This window comes from Scardinius erythrophthalmus, assembly GCF_964197995.2.
Source record: "Scardinius erythrophthalmus genome assembly, chromosome: 23".
Lineage (NCBI taxonomy): Eukaryota > Metazoa > Chordata > Actinopteri > Cypriniformes > Leuciscidae > Scardinius > Scardinius erythrophthalmus.
In genome coordinates this window covers 21,705,360-21,725,552 of record NC_138243.1, presented here as the reverse complement: position 1 = coordinate 21,725,552, position 20,193 = coordinate 21,705,360, and the positions used below count along the sequence as shown (strand labels likewise).

At 36.7% G+C, this 20,193-nt stretch overlaps 1 protein-coding gene across 7 annotated transcripts in view; it reads right to left on the bottom strand.

Annotated features, from left to right (window-relative positions):
* Window positions 1-20,193, bottom strand: part of fryb (furry homolog b) — a 67,244-nt gene that overhangs the window by 24,566 nt on the left and 22,485 nt on the right. For all 7 annotated transcript variants that reach the window (XR_014029312.1, XR_014029313.1, XM_081354960.1 and 4 more), the window contains exons 4-27: window positions 16,367-16,506; window positions 13,912-14,002; window positions 13,479-13,558; window positions 13,190-13,270; window positions 11,617-11,785; window positions 11,398-11,490; window positions 11,091-11,189; window positions 10,134-10,235; window positions 8,799-8,902; window positions 8,504-8,612; window positions 8,248-8,334; window positions 7,867-8,038; window positions 7,630-7,762; window positions 7,297-7,404; window positions 6,959-7,193; window positions 6,662-6,847; window positions 4,486-4,572; window positions 4,017-4,276; window positions 3,695-3,884; window positions 3,481-3,605; window positions 2,652-2,709; window positions 2,407-2,498; window positions 2,052-2,224; window positions 808-968 (exon numbers count right to left, since the gene is read on the bottom strand). Coding sequence is in view for 5 of the 7 variants with exons in the window: in XM_081354960.1 (XP_081211086.1) it covers window positions 808-968; window positions 2,052-2,224; window positions 2,407-2,498; window positions 2,652-2,709; window positions 3,481-3,605; window positions 3,695-3,884; window positions 4,017-4,276; window positions 4,486-4,572; window positions 6,662-6,847; window positions 6,959-7,193; window positions 7,297-7,404; window positions 7,630-7,762; window positions 7,867-8,038; window positions 8,248-8,334; window positions 8,504-8,612; window positions 8,799-8,902; window positions 10,134-10,235; window positions 11,091-11,189; window positions 11,398-11,490; window positions 11,617-11,785; window positions 13,190-13,270; window positions 13,479-13,558; window positions 13,912-14,002; window positions 16,367-16,506 (3,135 nt within the window). In the remaining 2 variants the exon portion in view is untranslated. The remainder of the gene's footprint in view (window positions 1-807; window positions 969-2,051; window positions 2,225-2,406; window positions 2,499-2,651; window positions 2,710-3,480; window positions 3,606-3,694; window positions 3,885-4,016; window positions 4,277-4,485; window positions 4,573-6,661; window positions 6,848-6,958; window positions 7,194-7,296; window positions 7,405-7,629; window positions 7,763-7,866; window positions 8,039-8,247; window positions 8,335-8,503; window positions 8,613-8,798; window positions 8,903-10,133; window positions 10,236-11,090; window positions 11,190-11,397; window positions 11,491-11,616; window positions 11,786-13,189; window positions 13,271-13,478; window positions 13,559-13,911; window positions 14,003-16,366; window positions 16,507-20,193) is intronic.

Sequence of the window (20,193 nt, the reverse complement as noted above, 5' to 3'; positions counted from 1 at the left end):
GGGGAATTTTCTGTATACAGGTAGTTCTGTATACAGCTTACAGGTACTTTCCAGATTGGTTTTCAAATTTTAGCGATTTAGTGGCGCTAACATGACTGTATCATTTCATCCGTCCACGAAACTGTGATGGCAAATTCTAAACAATTCAAAACTTCATCTGTTCTCTTAAAGGGGCTATGTGTAGTTTTTCTACTAAAATGAATCCTTTTTTATTGCCTCTGTGTGAAGGGGTTGTAATCTCACATTTAAATGATCCACTTGGCAGTTTTTGCTATTACCTCTGAAAGCAAGTATTCCTATATCTATGTGAAGGCTCCGGGTCGGATTTACCGCGAAATCCAGTGACGTGACAGACCTGCATGCGCGCTCCCGAGCCTCTCGCCTCGTCTACTGACTTTGCACTCAACAGCGACGACACTGCAACTTATGACATGGAGTCTGCTAACACTAAGAAACGACCTGCTCCCAGCACAACACAGACTCCAACACAAACTCCACATAATGATAAAAAAACAAAAAAAAGTTTTATCTGCTGAAGCTCGTCAGGCCAAACGTGAATCGGATCAACTTTGGACGAAAACACGGATCAACATTGGCAAGGCTTTTGAATCATGGAGAAACCTCTGCTTTGTATTGGTTGCAATCTGAAACATCACCGCTAGAGGCCCCTGAAAACTACATATAGCCCCTTTAAATTACGAGACATTTATAAATGCCAAATATGAGGAAATAAAATATTTTTTGCTAAAATGCCTTTATGGTGAACCTCTTAGAGACATCAATACCAGATTTTTTATCCAGGTTTACCTTCAAAGCGCAATACTGGTAGCGTGTGATCTGGTGGTTGCGGTCACTATAGCGGTCCAGAGGCGTGAACATGACACTGAAGGGTCCGGCCCACTGGCTGAAGAGAATGAAGAGGTGATGTCTCAAGCTCTGCTGGGGGAACAATAACCGCCTGTTGTGGACTAAAGAGAAAAACCCAAAAGAGATTTGAGGATCTAACATGCTTTGATGTTTTGTTTTACAAACAAGAATTAATGGTACAGTGTAAAATGTGTTTGGACAGGCAAATCTACATTTATTTTACATTACATTACATTAATTCTGTTAATTTATTTTTAAAATGTAATATATTCCTATCATGACAAGGCTGAATGAATTTTCAGCATCATTACTCCAGTCTTCAGTGTCATGTGATCCTTTAGAAATCATTATAATGTGTTGAATTAGTGGTCAAGAAACATTTCTTTTTATTATCGATGTTGAAAACAGTTGTGCTCCTTAATAGTTTATGTGTACAATGAATATTGAATTAAAAGTAATTATAATTATTTGAATACATTTTAATATTAAATGATAATACTATTATAATTTATAATACAACTGATGAATTAAGGGTCAGATCAAGTGGAAATAGCTCTTTAAAGTATCATCTGTGTACATTTGTCCATTTACTTTGTAAAGGTAAATAGCTTGTAAAATAAACTTCCCTTTTAACAGGTACAGACTGTCATATTTATTTATATAAAATGGTAATATTGATCCCATATTTTACAGGATGTGAACACACTGAACAGCCCTGCATCACAAACAGCTTTTGATTTGTGAGCTGGCTGTGACGCAGGACTTTTGATGGGCTTGCGTAGGCTACTTGTGTGTCAGAGGGGATGTTGTGCTTTGCTGGTCTGAGGGTTTTCTTGGTCAGTCAGCGCGTATTAATCAGAGCCTGCACAGTTCTATTCATAGCTCTGATCCTGGGCCTTTAATAAGTGACTCACTCAGTGTTGGAGCCTATTGAGCCTTTGAAGGGGCGGTATGTTTGGATAACCTTATACTCCAAGACCTGTGTATCAATGGCTCTATTATACCAGCTAAAATATCTCACCTGCTCTAATTTGGTATTCAGAAGTACACTTCTGAGTATTCTGAGAATTCATTATACATTGGGAATGATCACCGAGATGCTAATGGAGAAGATGGTTCTAACTAAAATAATAAATTAGGGATATTCAAAGTATTTGGTCTATGTTTTTAATGTACAGTCTTACCTGGAACACACTGGATGAGGTTGGCCACCATTCCACTGAAATGAGCTCTCATGTCTTTCAAAATGTCCAGCTCTTTGTCATTCTCTGCTTCTAAGAGCATCCGGGTCAGATCAACATACTCCAGGAAAAGGGCTCCTAGAGCCAGAGAATCTCGCTCCAACGCCCCATTAGTACTGCAGAGAAGAAGAGAGTAAAACAGATGCACAAGGGATTTTTACAAGACTTTCTCTTTCCTAATTCAACAGAGGCCAAAGATTCACTTTGTTTTGAAAGAAGATCAGTTTAAAAAGTTAAACCCTGGATTTGACTTCATAAGTCCACAAAACCAGTCAGTGGGATCAGAGGACAAGTTCACCTGTCACTGATGACCCCTGAGTCAGCAAGAAGCTCAAAGATACGCAGCAGCTGCAGCCGGAGCAGATCTCTCCGCTCTCTCCGCTTCTTATTCTATAGAGACAGAAATACAGAAGGACACAGAGAGAGAGTCCATTTAAATCTAAAAATGTAAATACTACTGTGCATGAGCACTGCCACTGCACTATAGACACAACAATACACATAAGGTTTCCAAATTCGGCTGGATTTAGCCAGAGCTCTCACCTCAGGCCTCCTCTCCAGAGCTTCTTTCATTAGAGGATGGAGTTCTTCCACCAGCTCCCTAATCAAACACACATGAGAAACAGTCATGAGACACCCACAGAGTGAAAGCAACATAAATATTTCCACAAGCATGCTTTTGACTCAAAATCCTGAAGTAAATAAGGCTTTTTCCTGCAATAACTGTAATAATGTTGCGATGAATTCATATCTGACAAAAATTGTCAAAATTAAAATCCATACATCTAGGGGTTGACTTTTCAAATTACATGAAATAACCTGTACTGAGTGTTATTTACTTTGTATTTCTTTTTCGCTTTATTTATTTATTATTTTATTTTGGATTTAGTAAAAAAAAAAATACTTAAACTGATTTATTTCAGTTAGTTGCCAAGGCAACTAATTTTATGTTTATGTATTTCATCTAATATTTATATTTTATTTCAGCTTTTTTCCGATTACAGAAAATGATTTTAATAGTTTTAGTTAACAATAAGAGCTTCAGTGAACCACTAGTAGTCCTATAGAACCTGTAGACATCTGTCCTCTTCTAAGTAACGGCACACGTCAGAATGGAATGACAGTCATCTCTGCTATTTTGTTTGGGACACACATTACTTGCTCTTTTTATGCGCTGTTCTCAAACACCTCACATTTTTCACAGCTCCCTCAGTGTGTGTGGCAAAAGTCCAGTGTAGCTGCCAGAATGCTTTGATAAATTTGCCTTGGTTTAGGAAATAATCCAAACTCTGAAAATCAGCTGTTTTTTGGGGTAAAATTATGCTAAATAGCTCATTAAGTGAGAAAGAGGCATGTTTATTAAAAGCAATACCTGAACACAAGGGAATTTGTTCGCCCAAAGCCGAGGACCAGAGACTCTGTGATCTCTAAACTTTCCGATCTCATGAGGGGAACCAGCTGTTTCAGGAGCCATGCCACTGATGGTGTGCCTATCACCTGATCAGAAACACATACATGTACTACTCATGACATCACAGTTCTTTAATCTTCCAAATCATCACTGTCCTACTATGGGCACAACGCACCTTGTTATCATACGTGACACTACCATCAGGTGTGGTAGCCATAATCTCAGGGGTGGAGGCTCTCAGGTGACCCGGACTCATGATGCTGGGTTTGGCAACACCGAGGCACAATATCAGGTAATTCCTCCACAGCGTCACATAGCCATCGGCTGGGCCTGGCGTGCTGGTCTTTTTGGCGTAAACGGGACTGCTGCAAATGTGTACCAGAGAAAGGGAAATTCTTGAAAGTCTGTTTTCCACCCCAGTATTCGTAAAAAAAATTAAATAACAAAAACTACTATAAACCGGACGTTTTAAGAGTAAAGATGATCGAAAAACTCACTTTGGGTCAACAAGTGGCATAAGCAGCTGTAGGCGAGTGAAGGCGTAAGGCCAGGCATAGCTGAGAGCCGTTGGGCAGTGTTTGGGGAGGTGCTCTGGCCTAAGGAAGCTATAGAGGCAGAGCACCCAGGGATCCTTCACCGAGTGGGCGAAGATCCACACGTGAGAGGGACTCTTTACATCATAGTGGCTGTTAACCAGGCGGGCGTTCCACTCTACCAGCCACTGAAGGTCCACGTGATGACTCATGGGCAGGGTGGCCTACACAGAACACAGATTTTAATAGCTGAACTTGAGCAAGCATGCATGAGTGTTATGACTTTAAAGACAGACATTTGGCAACTGAATTCTATAAAACTCTTGTGGCACAAATCAATTTCATGCAAGTTGAGGTCAGTACTGAGAACGACACACAAACATATGGATCCACAAACAGAAACACATCCGGAGGGTTAATAGGGAATGCTTACAGAGTCAGAGACAGCCACATGGACGAAACTGTCCAGCACGCTGGGGGCCAGTTGGTCCATAACCTCGATCATGGACTTATCGTCATCCTGAGAGCAGAATCACATGACAGTTACAAGGCTTGTGTTGAATAATGTTTAGGTTACACACTAACAGGTCTAGTACTGATTTGGATTGTATCTGATATCCACTGCATGTGCATGCATGTTTATGATTAATTCAACTGGTCACATGACATCAAATTCAGTCAATAAGCTTTAGTTCAACCTAATGTTTGGTTATTATCTGTGTTTTAAATTATTTCCAAGTATAAAACTAATTTCTCCAACAACAATAATGGCAAAAGAGAAACTCTTCTGTCTTTTCTTTTCTATTCATTTTTCTTTTTCCAAGTTATTGTACTCGGTTGGATTCTATAATTTTCTCTTCTGTCTCTTTCTATTCTATTTGTTCTAATTGTTTTTTTATTCTATTCTGTTTTATTTATCTATCTAATTATAAATATATATATTTATATATATAATATATATATATATTAGGGCTGTCAATCGATTAAAAATTTTAATCGCGATTAATCGCATGATTGTCATGAGTTAACTCACGATTAATCGCATTTAATCGCACGTTTTTTTATTTGTTCTAAATGTACCTTAAATTAATACTTTTCAAGTTTGTAATACTCTAATCAACGTGGGCATGGATAAATAGATGCTTTATGCAAATGTATGTTTATTATTGAAACCATAGTCAATATAGAGCATAAGGACGAGACATGTTTCAAAGGTCATAGATGTTTTTCAAAGAACTTGTTCAAGTCTATTAGACATGTAGAAAGAACAAAAAAATGCCAGGTTACCATTACTTCTCTTTCTTTGCACTGAGCAATTAACACAAACCTGTTTAGATTTTTGCATGACAGGGGCAGCTCTTCTGAAAATGCTAAATGTAGGCTACATTAATTATTTATTATTACATTGTAGTTTGTCTCTCTCTGTGCCCATTTTGATGAAGCTAAATTCTCAATAAAAATGTTTTCATTGGTATATTTTACTGTTTCTGTTGTCAACGGAATGAATTTGAAATGGTGACTGAAACGCGACCCATTAAGACATAACCAGCTCTTCCTTCTAAGATGTTAAGTTAATCTGCACAAAAGTTCTGATAATCGAGCCGTCGTCTGATGAAATCAAATACACATAAGATAAAAACAATATCTGTGCTCTGATTTCGGCTATACTTGTAAAATTAGAGAAGCAACATAATATCTGTGAATTAAAGAGCTGCTCCTCCAGCGCGAGACGCAGAGAGAGAGAGAGAGAGCGAGAGAGGCGCGCGCGCATGCTGAGAGAGCAGTACCGGCATTACCGGTAGATTCTCAGAAACTAAATAAGGTTTGGGCGCTTTGTTAAAGGGAAAAAAATCGCTAAAGGGGTCTGCAATGTCGCTAAGTTGGCAACACTGTGTATCTCCATTTCTCCAACTAGGGGCTGGGCCACGGGTCAAACAGAAAATACGCGCTGCGTTAATCGAGCGTTAAAAAAATTAGTGCCGTTAATATGATTTTGCGTTAACGCGTTATTAACGCGCTAACTTTGACAGCCCTAATATATATATATATATATATATATATATATATATATATATATATATATATATATATATATATATATATATATATATATATATATACACACACACAATAATATTATATTATTGTGTCTTTTTCTATCCTATCTTACTCTTTTCTATTATGTTCTCTTTCTCTTTTCTATCATGTTGTGTTCTATTCTATCATTTTCTATTTTATTATATTCTGTCTTTTTCTATTCTATATTATTCTATTCTATATTCCTCTTTTCTTTATTATTTTGTTTTTTTTCTATTCTACCAGAATCTGTTCTAATATATTCTGTCTTTTTTATTATATCTTATTTTATTCTATTCTGTCTTTTTTCTAATCAGTTTTATCCTTTTCTTTACAATTCTGTATTTTTCTGTTCTACCTTTTTCTGTACTATTCTGTCTTTTCTATTCTATGCTATCTTTTTTATTCTTTCAGATTCTATTATATTATCTGTATTTTTCTGTTATATCTTATTTTACTCTACCTTGCTCTACGTAATTAGTTTAGTTTGTGTTTCTGGCATAATCTGCTACAGACCCAGCAGCCTGTCTCACCTCGGCTTGTCCGATGGCTGTAAACAGGCAGCGTATCTCTCGGAGGACGGACACAGCCAGTTTGCGAGTGCTGGTCTGGCAGGAGCACAGCAGCAGCAGGGCCAGACCCTCCACAGCGTGCAGCACCGTGGAGTGAGGACTGCGATCGGGCGCCAGTCTGGAGCTCCCGCTGCTTTGAGATCCCATCTAAGGTCAACAAATATACACACATACACATGATCATGCACACAGCCCCCAAAAACCATTTACATTGGTTAAGTGTGTATAGCCATTAAAGAGAAAAATTCATGCTGATACCTCAGCCGAGCGTTTTCCAGGCGCCTGTATCGCCAGCCTCCACTGTGTCAGGAAATGCAGCAGCAGTTTAACGGAAGAGTCCTGCAGGCCCTGCTGCGTGTCCTGCACCTCACGGAGCAGAAAGTTAGTGTACCCGAACAGCACGTCCTCTCGCCAGTCGGAGAAGTCCAGCAGCAGACTCTGCAAGGAATTCTGGGCAATGAGTCTGAGTTCATCATCCATGTGGACCGTCAGCCTGCAGAACGCAGAAAGGAAAACAATCAATGACAATTACAGCTTCTCTTATGTTGTAAATGCACAGTGTATTGTTTATACAAAGGGTACATGGTGAAACTCACCTGGCCAAGAGATCGATGAGCTCAATTTTGGACATGCCATCTGGCAGGATACGTGGAATGGCCGCAACACACGTCCGGAACAAGTCAATCTTCGGTTTTCTCTCACCCCTGACCCGAGAGAAGGGATGAGGTAAGAAAAAGTAAACAATGAGAGAGACAGAGTAAAGAGAAACACAAGGAAATGGAAAAAAAGAGAATGTCAGACTATCTAAACAGGGTGTGTGTGCTGAACGTGACTCATAAGTTGTCTGGCTGTGAGCGTTTCCTTCACCCACTCATGTTACACTCTGAGATAAATAATAGGTGGTGACAGGTCAGAAAAAAACTGTTTACGTGATCATGTCTTCGGGCTCCTTGTTGAGCATCTGGGCATTGGTGAGCATCATGCAGCGGCCCACTTCCTTATCCAAGTGCCTCAGGATGTTATCAATGGATTTCCTGACCTGGGAATAATACAGTGCCATACCTGCAGGGGAACAGCATAAACAACCCAGACTATGAAAAACTGAAAAAAGAACAACAACGACAAACACAAACAGGCAGGTGTTTGTAATAGCTAAGTGCCCTGACCTATCAGTTTTGCTTCCTCCTCAGTTAGAGTTTTGCTGAGGTAGGTTTTTTTCTTCTTCAGTGTGTTCCCAGAGGGCAAAGTGGCCCCTGTGTTTGGCATGGGTGGTTCACCATCTTTCTGCTGCAGGTTATCGGCTATGACGAGGAATGCTCTCAGGGCGATGTTCATTCTCTAGATATACATCAGAAAATAAACAAAATATGCATTTCCTCATAGCAGGATCTCATCTTAGGCGGTCTATTGGGTTAAATGTGTTTGTATGGGTTCAAACACAATTCCATATTTATAATTCTATTATTATTAATAGGTGGTATTAATAATGAGCTTTAGATAAAATCATTACAACATTTGAAGTAAACGTGTGTGTGTTTGAGCATTACCTCTGGGTTTAAACTGAAAGCTTTAGCTGATTTTCCAACACTCAGCAGATCACATATTATTTCTTTCATAGCAAAATCCAGTCTTTCCTATATCCAGAAAAGAAACAAAGATTACATTACACAGTGTTAAATGATAATCATTTGTGTGACAACAGTGTAAAATTGAAGGACCGGCAAAAAGGCACAGGAAAAGATGTGGAATATTTTCTTTATGCGCATCAGACGTCTATAGGTGTGTGTGCGAGTAGTGTCAAACCTGGGCAATGAACTGAATTATCTTGACAAAGATGTTGAGGGGCATGTCTCTGGGAACGACGCTCCGTGAACCCTTAGGGAACAGTGTTGATATGATTGAGGTGAGGCGGCTGGAATGGATAAAAATATAAAAATGTCATGTTAATGGATGTCAATCAGAATCAACATTATTATTTTCTTTTTCCTTATCATTACTGTCAGTGCCATGCACTTAAAATGAAATCCATTATATGTCTTATATTAGAAATATATTTCTTTAAATCGTGTTGGTATGATTTAGTTTTACAAAATGCTACCTTTGTGTTGCAGTGTTGCTTTCACATTTGATTCGGATCATGTAGACCCACAGCAGTCGATAGAGAGATTCAAGTGCCACCCGGGCCATTTTGTGGTCTTTGTTCTGCAAGAAGAGCACTTTATTGTAATTTCCTGTTATATTCCTGTGATGCATCTTATAAATTATGATCACCAAATGAGTGCACTTTTTATGCTTCTGTATAATTTCCATTAATTCCACGATTTTCACCCGTTTCTACCAGTTTGTTTTCCAATAAAAAAATTATCTAAACATTCTTAAACCAAGATAAATTTACTTGAGAATATATAAAAATGTTAAGACTAATAATAATTTCAGAGAATATCTCTTGAATTAAGTTTAGTTACTTTTTTCTTGTTATAAGCATAAATCTAATCAATTGTAGTGAGGTTTATGATGAAAAGAAAATTCAATAAATATTTTTTTCATTTTACAAAAAGAAAGATATATATTTTTATTAATATATATTATAAATATATTAATATAATATATAAAAATATATTATTATAAGGATGTTTAGATATTTTTACTGGCAAGGCAAACATACAAATGATTTTTCCCCCTGAAAGTTTACCATCTTTTTTTCTTCTTCTTTTTTTAAACCTGATCTATTCTTTCATGTTTGGTGTTTCTTGGCTTTAGTGTTCAATTTCCTTTGATTTTTGACCAAATGTTTGCACTGAAACAAACAGGATATTTTTCCTGCAGGTCAAAACCTTAATTACATAACAAGTCAGCAGCTCTCAGACTGCAGCAGACCTCTGAGAGTACGACATGACGACTGACTGAGAGATAACAGAAATCAGATAAAGCTAAAATCTCGATAGAGTGATCCAGGATCTTATTAAACCATTCTCACAGTTCTGCACATCATGGTTGTTGTTATTATGCACCTCCTTTCTGTTGTCCAGACTAATTTCATTAATTCTTTCATTCCACCTCTCTCACACCCCCACACAGGTACAGAGACTGAAGTGCTGAGCACAAAATGTACAATGAGATGTTACAGCTAATGATAAAGGATTCTCCTATCCTACAGGCCTCTCCTTCAAGCAAACAAAACATTCCTGCAATCTGCTGCACTCCCTCTGCATTTCACACATTTTTAACAGCTATTTGCTTCTAACTGCTGCCACTTTAAATATTTGTGCACTTGACTGATGGGCTCCACTGGTTAAAAGAACTTGCAATCACATGATGCTAACACAACCCCCTTGCACAACAAAAACTGCATTCCTTTTTGCATGTGATCTGCTGTTATTTGCTGATCTATAAAAGCTGTATCATACAAGCTTTGTAGATCTCAAATACTCACTTTCAGGTTGGACAAGCAGTTGTTGAGGAATACGTGCCATCTGTTTAGAAAGATTTGCTTCTGGCTCACACACAGAAGACACGTTACCAATGGATACAGAGCCTAAGAAAGACAAGGAGCAAGTCAATGGTTTCATTATATGTGCTTAACAAGAATAATGTAATTCAATGACTTTGCAAAGACAGTGAAAAACACTCTAGAACAAAATATTCAAACTTTCTTTCCCCAAGACCCAATAAGACATTCTGTGTTTACTTGAGACTCAAAAAATACTGGTAAAATACATTCCATGATATTATAAACCCTGGTAACCGCAATTCCAATCAAAAACACCACAGTTCTTAAATTGTTTACTACAAATGAAACAATCATCAAAAAAGTAATTAGCATATGGCATAAACATAAAACTAAACAAAGATTTTAAAATATTCATAGACAGCTTAAAGGAGGAGATGTACGTTTAATGTTTTAATAGCGTAAAATAATTGCAGCAACTGTGTTAGTTTGCAGAAACTATGGTTGCATTAAAAATTTTGCTAAGGAAATGCCTGAGCATTTGCTTTTAGTAATTTCATTTAATGTCATTAACTTATTAAAAAAATTGCTCATTATATGGGTATTTAAGGGTTGGGATCCAAACCTTAAGAAGCACTGCTCTCAAAAATATTTTAGAAAGCAATTTCCTCTTTCCTGTCACAATAATTTTGCACTTGAGTTGTTTTCTTTAAGTTGGATTGTAAAATATTTAACAAGGGTGTCAAAATGCACACACATCACACAGCTATTGTGTGCCACTGTTTAAAATCAAAAGTTGCTATGTTAAGTCGTGAAAGATATTTAGAGATGGAGTATTTGAAACATCACAGACAGCGAAAAAATGTCAGCTACGAGCCAATTACTGTAGATGCATCTCCCTCTATTGCTCTTGAGCATGAAAAAAGAGAGGGCAAGACTTGCCAGAGAGTGTTTCTTCCTGGATGACAGGTCTAAAGTTGTGTCGTAAAGTGTTTCCACAAAATTCCTCAAACAGGGCACATTCACCTCGTTCTTCACCGTCTGAAGAGAAACATCACATCAAGTGTGAATTACAGTCTGGACAAGAGCCACATTATTACATTATTCAAATGTACATATTTGGTAAGCCTTTCTTACTCAAAACAAATTACAGTTTAGCGAATGAATGAAAACAAACATTTTGAAGTATTCAAATATTTAGTTTGGCAGTGCTTACTGCAGCAGATCTATCAGAGACGGCTGTACTTACTGCGGCTACTGGGACGAGAATCTCTACAAAGAGTCCAGCCATAGAATGTTTAATATCCTTATCTTTCACCTCCAAGAAATACTGAGCACACTCCTATAAACATATAACAGTATTTAAGTCTTTTTGAATACTAAGAGAGAGAGAGATTTTTTTTTTTAGAATTGTGTACATTGTTTGACAAATAAAGTAGAACACTGAAGTAATTGTTGCATTGTGTACCTGCATAAACTGGAAAGACGCTTCGAAATCTTCCACTGGGTACATCTTAATGCGGAAAAACTTGACCCCCATAATGAGGCTGATAGTGCTTTGGAGCACATATGGGCTCTGCTCTTTCTGCCTGAGCTCCTTCAACTCTGAAATGAACTTCTTCCTCACTGCAGGAAACCTGGGAAGATTGGGAAAGAGGGATTACTATTTATAAAAATAATAAAACATACAGCAGAGTTTCGGTTTGAATCCCATCATTTTGCACTGGCTTATATATACGGTATATCTATATATCTGCATAATATACCTTATGATAAACTGGTTAAAATATTCCTCATTTGTAAGCTGTGTTGGATAAAATGATCTCCTAAACAAATAAATGTAAATGTATGCTGAAGCTGAAAGATGGTTTACAAAAATGTGTTCTGTCTGAAAGCATCCAACTTATACTTTTTTGATAAAAGATTGATAAAAACTCAATTTACAATTCACTCAACTAAAAAACAAAAATAATATACTGACTTTTAAATTCACTTGTTGTCTATTAATGCTTTACCAGTCTGTCTTTAAATTATCCTCCTTTGAGGGCTTTTCTCAGGATGCATGATATTTGCGACAATTAATTAAATTAATTAATCAGAATATCATCAAATTAATTCAGTTAAATAACGACGGGAAGCCCAAGTTTAAATCAATTTCACCATTTCATCCACCAAATTCCAGGACTTGGATGTTTCATGTACACATGTGTGTTAGGGAGTGTTTGTGAGTTCGTTCTGACAGAGAAAGAGATCTTCAGACCTATATTTAGAAAGGCATCTGGAGGGGGGAATAAGGAGGGATCTCACTCTGTGTCTCTCTGCAAGCCTTAATGTTTGTTCTCGGTGAGCTACAAACTAACTGGCTACTTTCCCACTGAGAGAAATAAAGAATATTAGAGTATTTGCATTGTACACACTGTTTGACTGAATTATACTATTTATCTTGTACTGTACTGGGATGATGAAGCACATGCATGTCTAACATTTCATTTGACTTTTAACAGAACATGTAGACACCAGAATTTCAAGACTTCCTTATTATACGTGCTGCCACAAATACATTTTTCACACTATTAAATATGGAAAGAGGCCATTACTGTCAGGACTGGAGCTCTCATACTGATAAGGAGAAACTCCATCTCTGTGCGACACTGATGGAGCTCCCTGTGAACATGACGAGACGTCTCGTCTATCAGCGTAATGGCCTCCCATTAGTGCTTCATCTAACAGTAGACACTCTGTCGCAGGAAGAAGAATGCGGCCATCATTTTGAGCTCGAAACCAGGTCGCTGGCTTCAACGGGAATCATGAAGCCATCCATTTAGAGTTTAAGTTAGGTGGGAATTTTATTGCAAATGGAAGTGGTTTTGATTCAGGATCAAGATTTTACATTGGACTTCAAAGTGGTGACCCAACACATTACCAAACAAAAATGTCCTTAATAGGAGATGGTTTCACTGGTCCAAAATTACACTTCACATATCTAAATATGAAACATTAAATAAGCTCTTATCAGCTGATTTTGCTGCTTCATAATTTACCTGGACTGGGCCACGACACCGACAACCTCTGCATACAGATCAGCCACGATGTGCATGTTGGTCGTGTTGGGCCCAAGGTATCTGCAGGACAGAGAAATATCATAATTCTTCCTGTCCTTCTGTAGAATCCAGTCACACTTAACCACACTTACATTTACAGCGAGTACGCATGATTTAGTGAAAATTTAAATGATATAAGATGCTTATTAGGCAGATTAACTAATGCTAACACATGCAGGAAAATAATGGCTTATGGTGGATGGAGGAAATAACTTAAATGGATCATTACCCCTCTTTGTATTTGAAGTGTTTGAATGCCAGGTTAATGACTTCCTGAATGAGGCCATCCAGAAGAGGATGGAGAGGGATCTACAAAGAGAGAAAGCGACAGGATAAGTAAGGGGAAGAAACACTGTATAACGTAAATAAAATAATAAAACAAAATAAAATAAATGCATTTATCTATTCGTTTTATTTATTTAAAATAAGCTAAATTAAATAAAACATTTAAAGAGTTAAAAAACTAAAATTAAATGAAATAATATTTAATTACAAAGCAAAGGATTAATTATAAATATATTTATATAAATGATGTGTTCATGAACAAGGAAATGGCCAAATTAAATTATGACAATACAAATTCCAAAGCAGATATTTCTGCTTCTTGTTGCATTTGTTTCAGGGCAGGCTGTCAGTTTACTGATCATTCAATCATAACTTACCTGTTTTAAAACCTCAATAAGCACAAGTGAGAATATGAAATCTATTGCCAAGTCTCTTCTTTCCATCAGATAATCTTTCTGCTGTTCATCACTAAAAGAGACAGGGAACGAGAAGAAATTGAGTAAATTGCATTTTGATAATCATTGCTTGCTTACTGCAAGTCAAAAATATAAACATGCTTCTGAGGTCTGTGTCATGAGAGCTTCTGAAATCCTCTATGGTCTGTATTTGATTCTGAAACACTGATGTATTCAAACCTAACTGCCAAAGGTGTTATTTGATTAGGTTCCACAGTCATGAGATCCCATATCATTGCTGAGAAATTTCTGCTTTGCTTTTACCACTCAGGGCCTGAATTTTGGTGTGGGATTTGGTGCACAAAATTTACGCAAAAAAAAAAATCATTCCTGCAGGTTTCGAGCTTATAAGATGGCAAATACCAGCAAACATTTATTCAGTTAACTTATTGGTTGAATAAGCAAATGAATCCACACAGATTATCTGATCAAGTCATTTGAAAACTTTCTGTGAGACATACTGTCACAAAAAGCGAGAGTGATTCAGCACTACTGCGTCTTCTTTTAAAATGTGATTCACATCCCCACATCGTCTGTACAAACGAGCTGCACGCTGCGATACAAGACCTTCGCTCCCGTTTTGGGACAGAATTGTCACTTGCCCAATCGGGCCAGTGTTGCATTCCGTAGTACTGTACTTGCGCGCTCTCTGAGAGACGCATAAAGCCGCCTCTTAAACAGCTCGCAAGAACCAAAATGAGTGCTTTTTTGCGGCTTATTCTACTTAAACCGTTCCTAAACCTGCTACTGTCTGCATCATTAATGTTAATCAAACAACAAAAGGATTTATTTTATAAAATGCAACATTTGATTTATTTAATTCCTGTAGTAGCTATTCCTGTACCTGAATACTGATAGACCTACCTAAAAACCTTAAAGCATGCACTCTTTATTTCATTTGTATTTTTAGTTTATTGTATTTATTAGTGCTTCTGCTTGTAATTTGTTTATTTGTTCTTGTTTACTTTGTAAATTAAATTCAAAGTTGAAATTAAGCTTCCTTGTTCTGTGTAAAATCATGCGCAACAAAATGACCCCACTGTAAAAACACAAATACATAAAGTGAGCATACATTTAGGTGAGATAAATGTAATTTAAAATAATAATCTAAAAAATAAAAATGGGATTGGAAAAGAAAATGGGACTAATTTCTAAAACACACAATAAATGTTAAAAAAACAGCAGACAATGCTAATCTTGTTAGCACAACAGTTTAAAAACAGCCGATCCTCACATTCCTTTCGGCTATTACTGGCCTTATATCGGATGAGCTGCTTCACAGTGCACTGCAGTACAGATTGTATTTCATCAGATGAAGGCAAGGCTTCCTGATGACAGCCATTAATTACAAGCTCCCATCCACACTAGATCACACATGCATAAACACAAATATACACTTGCACAGAACACCATAAACACGCTTATGCAACAGACATTAAATCAGATTATATTGACACAGACCTGTGAAAATGAGACGAGCAGACACTTGTGCTCTAGTTTTATCTAAAGTTTGCACTACAGACAGGGTGGAAAATGAATACACTTTTCGCCATACCTGCCAATGGCAATTAAGTAGGGATGCACCAAAAAAATAAAATTCTGGGCTGAAACCGAAAATTCAGGATGCACTTGGCCGATAAATAAATAATAAGTAATCATTTAATAATCTATTAATTAATCAAAATTATTTAATAATGAACACTTAAAAATCTTGAGTTGTACATACATTTAAATTGCACATAAGGCAATTTTTATGTCAACTTTTTAATAACATTGTTTCTACTCCAGTTTGTTGGTGAAATATAAATATTTAAATGACAATAAACTTTAATAACTTGTTTTTATTCAAACATACATTAAATAACGAAGACATCACTAACAGGTTAAGAAAAATATAATGAATATGTAATACAGTGCATATATTTAGCAAAATGCCCTTCTCTAGAGTTATTTTATTGTATTATAATATCATCAGTCCAGAGCTAGTGTCCACACAGCTGACATGTTTAAATGTTGTAGCTTATGTTGTGTGCATGAGATTGATTCTGAACACAGTCAAAACGTGCCATTGGAGAAGCGTTAATTAAACCTTTGTTTCAGTCACCGATTTCGGCCCTCTAAAATCATTGCGACCCGAACCGAAAATAGCTGTTTCGGCTGAGATTTTTTTCGGTAGCTGAAATTTTGGTGCATTCCAACAATTAAGCATCTATTTTTGTACATATGAAAGGTACAAAAGTTAGTTACCAATACCCTATATGGGTATTATTTTGTCTGAGGAGAGTTCACACACTCCTAATGGCATTTCAGTTAATATTTTCAGAGAGTATAATTTTTTTTTAGAAATGTAACTTTAAATGTAGGCAAGGGAACTCACTTTTTGGACTTTGTGTTTGCACGTGGACGGTACTCATGGGACTCGTCTTCCAAACCGTTCTGTCTTTTATACCAGTCAAACAGTGTCCGCAGGATGGAGGGAAGACAATACTCAGCAAGAGAGCTCATAGTGCTGATCAGCTGTGGAGAAAAAAGGAAGTAACTTCAGGAAATGTTTCTGTTTTGTCACAGCACTAATTGTACAGCTCAAAATGCAATGTGATTTAACTGAGGCTAGACACGGAATGGAATATTAGCACGCTGTGTACTGTACAGTATACTGTACACAACCTATCTTATAAAATTAGCATGTGAAACAGTATGCAGTTTCGATCAATTATGAACTGGAGTAATTTAAGCAGGCAGAAAATGTGCATGTTGTGCACATCTCTTAATTAAAAACAGAGGGTAGTATGGTGTGCCGAACATTGCCTGAATGTGTACATATTAAAAAGAAACACAATATATTGCAGGTAATTTAGCGCAGTCCGTTAATGACACAATTATGACACGGTCCAAAAACATGCCTGTTCTTCTGCAACACACTCAAAAGTATGTACAGTGCTATGCATAAGTTTAGACACCCATGCTAAAGTTGACTAAAAAGAGGAATAAAAAAATCATCTTTTGGAAATTGAACTTAATGCCTTAATTAAAAAAATTAGGAAAAATCCAACCTTTAAGGACACCAATTTTCTTTGTGAATGAATAATGTATCGTAAATAAATAAATGTTCTTCCTTAAAATACAGGATGCATAAGTCTGGGCACCCCTATGTTAAATTCCCATAGAGGCAGGCAGATTTTTATTTTTAAAGGCCAGTTACTTCATGGATCCAGGATACTATGCATCCTGATAAAGTTCCCTTGGCCTTTGGAATTACAGTTTTTTTCAATCGCTAACAAGCGCTTACCCATACTTAAGATACTTTTTCTAAACTCTTAACACAGACTCACACCTACAAAACACAATTGGCCAAATGGTTAATTGTCTTCTCAAAAACACATTTTGTTAAATATATACTAACTCTTCATTTCAAAACAGAAAACATGTTTCTCTGCGCACACACTAACTTTACCAAAACACTGGAAATCTGACTCAAAATAAGATTATTCTGTCAAAGAATAACACTTGTTTTCACTTCACAAGGTACATGCACTCAATCAAAGTACACCAGGTTTCAAAATCCTGGCTATTGTTGACATTACTAAAACTGCATAGACTTTTATGTTTCAGTTTTACAGGTATTTGCATGCAAAACGTGCAATCCACCATTTTACACTAAATTCTTGGTTGGGAACTGTCCACATGTACAGTACTGTTCACATTCATAATCATTCCAGTAAAAAGCAAATCAGTTTTTATACCTTTACTGTTTACTACAGGAGGTACAGTAGAAACACGGTTTGATAGAACAGAAAAAGTTTTACAGTATTGCTTACAGTGAACAAAATATCCATGAAACACACAAGAGCATTCTGAACAAAAAAACAACAGCAAAAAAACCCATAAAATTACTGTATCTAATCTCTGCGATCTTCAGGGTTAGGCCACATGTTTTCATCAAGATCACATCTGATATCATCCAAGGTGATGCACCTGGGATAAAACTGCTTGGTATGTCGGATCCACCCTTGGAGCCAGCATCCATGGCTTCAAGGAGGAACATCTGCTCATGTGGCTGATGGTCATAAACCTTCCACCTCCACATTACATTTTGTCCAGGTTGATGCCTTTTGGCCAGATTGAATCCTGCCTCATCTATGTATATGAATTCATGAGGGGCCTGTTGGCCTCCAATTCCATAACTCTCAAAACAAAGTTTATGTAAATCATGTCATTTACTGTATACCATACTGTACTGTAACCTATTGCTGTGTAGGTTACCTACTTGCAAAGTGCAAAGCTTATAGAACTGGACATTGAATTGAATATACACTATACCTGGACATATTGTTGTAGCTAGGGATGGGAACCGAGAACCGGTTCTTCTTCAGAACCGGTGCCCAGTGAATCGATTCCTTGGAACCGTTAGCGTGCCTGCTTAACGATTCCGCTTATCGGTTCCGCTCGTCGAAATGTGACACGACGTCACACACGTGCTGCGTTGTTTTGGTTCGGAATGTAGCAAACACTATGAGTAAACATGGCATCGAGGCAGAAGCGCTCTGACCGCGTCCTAACTACATGCGACGCGACGGCGCGACACGCGATAAAAAGTATCATTTTTCATAATCAAAGTTTAACCAGCCGCGACACGCGACGATTCTATTTGAAACGGATCCTATTTTACTGCGACGTCGCGAAAGTGTCAATGATAATACCAGGTACTATTTATGTGCTTTATTTAATGTTAAAAGCGTGTATAATGTGACTGAATATCATTTACTGCTCCCAGCTTTGTAGCTGTAAAAACAACAATGGATAAGTCACATCATATCTTGAAATTAAACAAATGGAAACAAAAACGTTCAAAATGTGAAGAAAACCCGTGTATTATTTGACAAAGATTGTTTAAGTAACTCAATAGCCTAATCCCAATGAGCACTGTTAATATTCCAAAAGGCACAAGCTTTTCCTTTACTGTTTTCAGTCTGTGTTTTTAGTTTTTATGGCACATAAATGGCAGTTTTATTTATTTTTTTGTCCGGACCAATTAATGTGAAAATTATCAATTTGATCAGATATTAAAGCGAGTTAATACAAACAAATTTGTTTTTAGTTCCTCACCCAATAAGAATCGATAAGAGAATTGATAAGGAATCGGATCGATAAGCAATATCGATAATGGAATCGGAATCGTTAAATTCTTATCAATTCCCATCCCTAGTTGTAGCTCCTTGACTCTCTCACTGATATATTGTTTTTGAACTGATATCATTGCAGAAGCAGAGGTTTTTATAAACTTTCATATTGTGAAATATTACAGTAGTACAATTTGAAATAACTGATTTCTGTTTAAAAATATGTATGTCATGTAATAAATTGTGTAAAATTTATTCATGTGATGAAAAGCTGAATTTTCAGCATCATTACTCCAGGAAGAAAAGCTTGTTTCTTCATGACATTGTTCAAAAGCAACACATTTTGCTAGCAATCAAAATCACATTTTGCTAAAATCATGAAATTTACAAAAATGGTAAAAGTTTCATGTAAATGGTAAATAAATAAATGCAGTCCATACTGTATCTAAGGTTTGGAATATTGTTTTTGCTGTTGTGGGATGTTGTGTGTTAACATTTGTAAATACTACAAAAACAATCCATCATTTTGTTGGGAGGTATAGCTTGTCTGTTAAGAAAATGTAAGCATTGTGGAAATGTGTTCACTGACTGCATATTGTGTGAAAACGACAAGAAATGTGTGAATGGTATGGCCACAAAAGGCTGATGCTGTGCTAATTGTGTTTAGAGTTTTGAAAATGTGACAACTGATTGGACAAACGCTTGTTAGCGACTGAAAAAAACTGTAAAATAGCCCCACATCATCACATAGCCTTCACCATACCTAGAGATTATTATTATTATTCATTCACAAAGAAAATTGGTGTCCTTAAAGGTAGGATTTTTCCCAATTTTTTTTAATTAAGGCATTAAGTTAAATTTCCAAAAGATGATTTTTTTATTCCTCTTTTTAGTCAACTTTAGCATGGGTGTCTAAACTTATGCATAGCACTGTAATTTTTCTTCACAAAAAGTGTACATACTTTAAGGGCATAGTATGAGTAAGCGAATTGGGACACAGTGAAAATGTTACTATGACGAAGTGAAATGTTACTATGGGTGGAATTTGGGTAATCAGAAAACAGCCAGAATTAAGATTCAGGGA